We start from the raw sequence: 5,560 nt of genomic DNA on the forward strand, positions 1-5,560 counted from the left end.
ATCCACATGTTGTATGTCGTGATGGTTGGTTTCGACTTGTAGTGCTTGCGTATGTGGCACCAAGGTATACAAGATCGCACCTGATTGGTTGCCGAGTGCATATATTTTGAATATTAAGTGGTGGATTGCACAACCTCGCCTTGTACGTATGTCAACTGCACATGGGTGTGCACACAAAATGTACATGATCTTCAAGTGCGCCAGTGTCAGACTGTATTCTATAGTCTCGCGCTTACCAGCGGCGTGAGAAGTAAGACTCAACTATTTCGGCACCATACATATCATCGGGCTTTGAATCGCCGCAGAGGTATAGCCTTTTCCATCCATGCACTCGAACATATATAATGTTTTATAGCATATCATTAGCAACACCTCGTGCACTTGTATAAACTCTTCTATATGTGAGCGACCTGGGTGGGCTTCTCATCCTGATTCCGGTGCATATGCCCGCCGAAGTTTCGATGGATTTCAAATGCGCAACTCATCAACTTCTTTCTATTTTCAATCGACCCAACCTGCTGGATTGATATTTTATCCGTATATCTCCTTTGACATGCAGAACTATATGGAAAACTTTCTCTGGTATCATCTACCAATTCTCACTTCGGCTACGCACACGAAAAGTCGTGTACTCTATAGTATTCGCAGTCATATGCCTTTAGTCTCAACATTGTTTATGTGGCGTCAGGCTCTCGTCAATATTCAAATGTGTCTCGCATCTACTTTCAGGACCAAAAGCCTACTTCTAAGGCCCATGGGAAAGGCGCGCCTGCATCCAAGGCTGCGGCTCCAAAGAAAGACACAGACAAGAAGGATGACTGATCGAAATGGCGATCTCGACAGAGTGCACCGAAAAGCGAGACACCGCAAACCAAATAGCCATGAAGTTGATTAAATCGCTTCCATACTCCTGTTCACCTGCGGATTTGCACATGTAAGCTCATGAGTTTTGTCAGGGAATATGAGGGCTCGACATCTGATATTAGGCTGCTAGGTGAATAGGCCCACCGTGATAGCATGTGGCACCTTGTGTGAGATGACGCATACTATTGATTATGTCCAAAAGGTTTGTATTGGCTTGTCGTTCATACACCTTTCATGAATCAGAGACTGTGGATTGATAAGTTTGAATACGATCTCGAAATAGATAATGATGTTATGGAGTTGTACATTACATCATCTACTGAACTATCGATACTTATTTAGAGCTTGTCGGTGGAATCCTGGAATTGCACCTAAATTAAAATTGGGCACATGAAGGATCACTGCTGGACATCGCTCCCTATCTCAACTGTTCGGATTTGTCATACTCCGCCACCGTAGACAAATCAGCCTTTCAAAATTGGCCTGACCTCCTTAACACCATCTCGCCGGCTGCTTAAGCCAACACATCCTGAATTGGGGTATATTGTCATCATTTGGGGGAGGAAGTAGAGCCTCCCTCTTGGGTTGAGCACGATGGCAAAGTTCACCTTCCCTTTCGTAATATCAATTAGTAGGAATGCAATATCAATACGTGAAACTATTTTTAGAGATGGTTTACTGTTGAAATCCATCACGAACCGCGTATGTATGCTCGTACGAAACAGCGGCGACTGTGGATATCGAATTTTCAGGAACGTAAGCAAATAGAAAGGACTATCATGCTATATACGATATTTCAGGTGCTATGCTTGCCCGCCATTTCGCATCGGCAACCCCTCAAGCTCCGGAGCCCCGACGCTTCTAGTCAGTATGTGTGTACTCATAGGATAGCAATTGCGAACAATTCACTTGCGAACAATTCACCCTTATATATATATATATATATATATAAAATATATATATATATATATATATATATAAATATATATATATATATATAGTGTGATATCGGTTTCAAGTTCAATTTGTTTGCCACTGGGCTTTGATGAGGATATCACAATATTGGATACTGTGGGTGCCGATCCCTTAGGCACCGATGTGGGTTTGTCTGTCGCGGCAGTGCATGGTGCCTGAGGAATCGAAACCACGAATCCAGCAGTGTGTTACATTTACCAAGTTCAAGTAGTTTAGTGAGGATATCAGAAGCTGGATTTGTTGGTTTGATGCTGGCGGGAAACGTTTTATGTGAAAAAGTTTGGGTCTGGGGAGATCATGAGAAAAGAAAGAAATTGCGTGGACAGAAGGAGCGGCTAGAACTCGCTCGCGCCACGCATTGCCGCGATTGACAGCACCACGCCGGTGATTAGGGTATTGGCACACACAAGGTTCAGTTTTGTGTATCCTCATCGCAACTCAGTAGTGAACTACTTTGAATTGATTTACAGTATATATATATGTATATATTATACAGTTTGTGTATCACAACTCAGCAGTAAACTACTTGGAATTGATTCGCAGTATATATATAAATATATTATATATATGTATTTATATATATATATTGTCCAGTTTGTGCATCATAATTCAGTAGTAAATTACTTGGAATTGATTCATAGCATATATATATATATATATAAATATATATATATATATATATTATATTAACAGTTTATATATATATAGATATAAATATATATATATATAATCCAGTTTGTGTATAACTCACAGCGTGCCAAAACCAAATTTTCATGACGTGGTACATCGATCTGAAGATGTTGAGATGGCTTGGTCAGTCATGATGTTGGTGACCTACATAGTTTGATACCTTTTATGTTCACCAAGCATCGTATTTACCCGCAGTCCCATGATTTCACGTCTACCCCAATCAAATATATCCGAAATCTGTCCTAACTTTTGGCTATGGCCGTGAGATCAATCTCCGATGTCCGAATCACCAGATCGGATATCTCGACTGTGATGGTGACTGATTTTACATTCTTTTCACCCTTTCTGAAAAGTGGCGGGTAATTAATAGACGATGTTCAGATCGGTATTAGGCTATTAAGAAGCAAATATGTGTGTACAAATGATTGTTGATAGAAACTTATCGCTTTCGTAGACTTTTGACGCAGAATGGGTATAGGAGCAGAATATACCGAACTCGATTCTGGATACGTAGTGCCATGGGCATGTGTATACGACAGTGAATGGCCAGGCATATACATCTAGAAGAATTCATATGCACATGTGAATGTGGACAGACGCACCATACACACATATACAGAAGCTTACAGAAGGATGCAACCACAGAAACAAGCAAACACAAGACATGTAAATACGACTGCTTTCACGCGGGCGAATACTACGCACGCGTTGCTGAGAAAAGCTTGTCTACGATCATTAAAGAGATGCACAAGAAAATATGATTGTCTAACTCGAAGTGAGGGCAATCAGCGCTAGAAAATATGGAAAAAGGTGCATTTTCATCATTAATCACGCGATCCAAGACGCATGTAGCTTGTGACCTAGATAGCACAGCATGCTCGAAAGGGTTCAAGATGGATAGTTTACTGTGTTTTTGGTTCATTTGTTCCATATTTACGTAAAACAGCGAGCATCAAGCGTAGGAGTATTTTGGGATCAGCCACTGGTTCTCAGATTGGAGAAAAGATATAGTTGATATGTCTGTATAGGCGTATGTAATTGTAACTTCTGTATCCGAGTCTCCAGAGGTATTCACATACACGTCCATTGTGAAAGAATAGATAAAATACTCACAAGGCCCCAAAACAATGTGAACTTACGGCGTCTCAAATTGGTTGGAGCCGCTGATCAACCCACATATACTCATCGCAGCATGGGTCCAGATTCCTACGCAATCCTGCAGTGGTGATATCACACACAGCACCACCTACAGGCAGCAGTCCACAGTGGGGTGCTGCAGCATGTGGAGAAACTTATTTATGTATACTGAAATATGACTTATGCTGACGAGACGAGTATCAGGTCCTATGCAATGGATCAGAAACGTGGCATGTGTGTTGCTGGGAGTAAATGATCATGCTTGATAATACTCTGTTGACTTGCTTGTATTGGGCACCGAGTGCCGAGCAATATATTCATCACAGATATGTACAGAGACAATTCATCGCAGATATGTACAGAGACAAACGGCCGCTTTATCGATGATGATCACGGATATACTACAGTGCGCTGCAATTGAAAACTACACACCACTTATTATGTGTGAGCGATAAGATACACGCATGCTTATTCAATACGTATGGATTTCCTGTCCACTTGAAGATAGGAATACACATAAATAATCACGTCCAGCGTACACCACACACCTTGGAAATGTGTATTTTTCATCAGCGACACACACTATAATCACATACTATATTTAAATACACTTAATTACATGCAGCGTACACCACATACCTTGGAAATGTGAATTTATCATCAGCGACACACACTATATTCACATACTATATTTAAATACACTTAATCACATCCAGCGTACACCACATACCTTGGAAATGTGTATTTATCATCAGCGACACACACTATATTCACATACTATATTTAAAAACACTTGATCACGTCCAGCGTACACCACACACCTTGAAAATGTGTGTTTATCATCAGTTCGTGCTTGTCACCACCGAGCAGAACAATCTCACAGTGTCTTGCAATGATGTGTAGTTTAGTCTCCTGGACATTATCGAGCCATTTGCAAAGCGCACCAATTGCAGTATATGTAAGATCAAATCGACCGTCTTATCCACCAAGGATGTAGAGTCTGTCAAACTCGTTGGAGTGGTGTATGAGTATGCGGATTGTTATGGTCGGTTGGGATTTTGGCGAGGTGAATCAATCTAGGGAAGAAATATAGTTTACGACATGACATTGACGCACCGATGTCGCAGAACACAATCTCTTCGGAAGCGAGAGTTCACTTGTGCGCTTATCGCAATCCGGAAATGTGGACAATCTCCAAATATTGGTTTCGAAGGGTTGTGAGAGCACGAGTACAAATTCCGGTATGAGCGGTAAAGGACCCTATTCTAAAGTGGGTGTTAGAACATTCTCGAATATAAGTTGTATCAGTGCGAAACTCGGGTCCTCGATAGATTGATATTCCGAGACGATATGTTTGTATATTCTTTATGGTGTGGCAGCTGGCTAGTGTATCCTAATGTCAAATATCAGTTAAATCACAGCAGCAGCGCACCGATACCAGCACATTTGGAACGGGAGCACTATCACAACCAGTTATAACGATACAAACCAATAAATTAGATGCACATGACATGACAATTGTAATGGTTAAAAAACGGTCACACCTCTCAAATCAGAAAGGATTGGGAATTGTATATCTTATCGGACATCGTGCACCGTCTTATCGCAGTCCTCTAGTACGCAAGTGAAGACTTGTTGAGATCGTGCTCATCCTGATCCACTATTGGTATAACAGCTCCACCATAGATATAAAGGAGAGAAATTTGCAGAAGTTACGTATGACTATGACAATCATCCAGTCATTTAGGATACATCTATCGCAAATGGAAAACCTTAGACTGATAATTCTGATTATTAATGGCAGGATTATATGCCTTTCACTAGATGATTGCAAGCATGTATACTATCAGGAGAGATGGTCATATGAGCTGTATCATATATATATATATATATA

At 40.8% G+C, this 5,560-nt stretch overlaps 1 protein-coding gene across 1 annotated transcript in view; it reads left to right on the forward strand.

Annotated features, from left to right (window-relative positions):
• Nucleotides 1–954, forward strand: part of SARC_01055 (hypothetical protein) — a 6,249-nt gene extending 5,295 nt beyond the window's left edge. Inside the window, exon 7 of the mRNA XM_014305250.1 lies at nt 730–954. Within this exon, the coding sequence (XP_014160725.1) occupies nt 730–822 (93 nt within the window). The 3' untranslated portion in view covers nt 823–954. The remainder of the gene's footprint in view (nt 1–729) is intronic.
• Nucleotides 955–5,560: the final 4,606 nt, after the last annotated feature.

This window comes from Sphaeroforma arctica (genome assembly GCF_001186125.1).
Source record: "Sphaeroforma arctica JP610 unplaced genomic scaffold supercont1.38, whole genome shotgun sequence".
Taxonomy (NCBI): domain Eukaryota; class Ichthyosporea; order Ichthyophonida; genus Sphaeroforma; species Sphaeroforma arctica.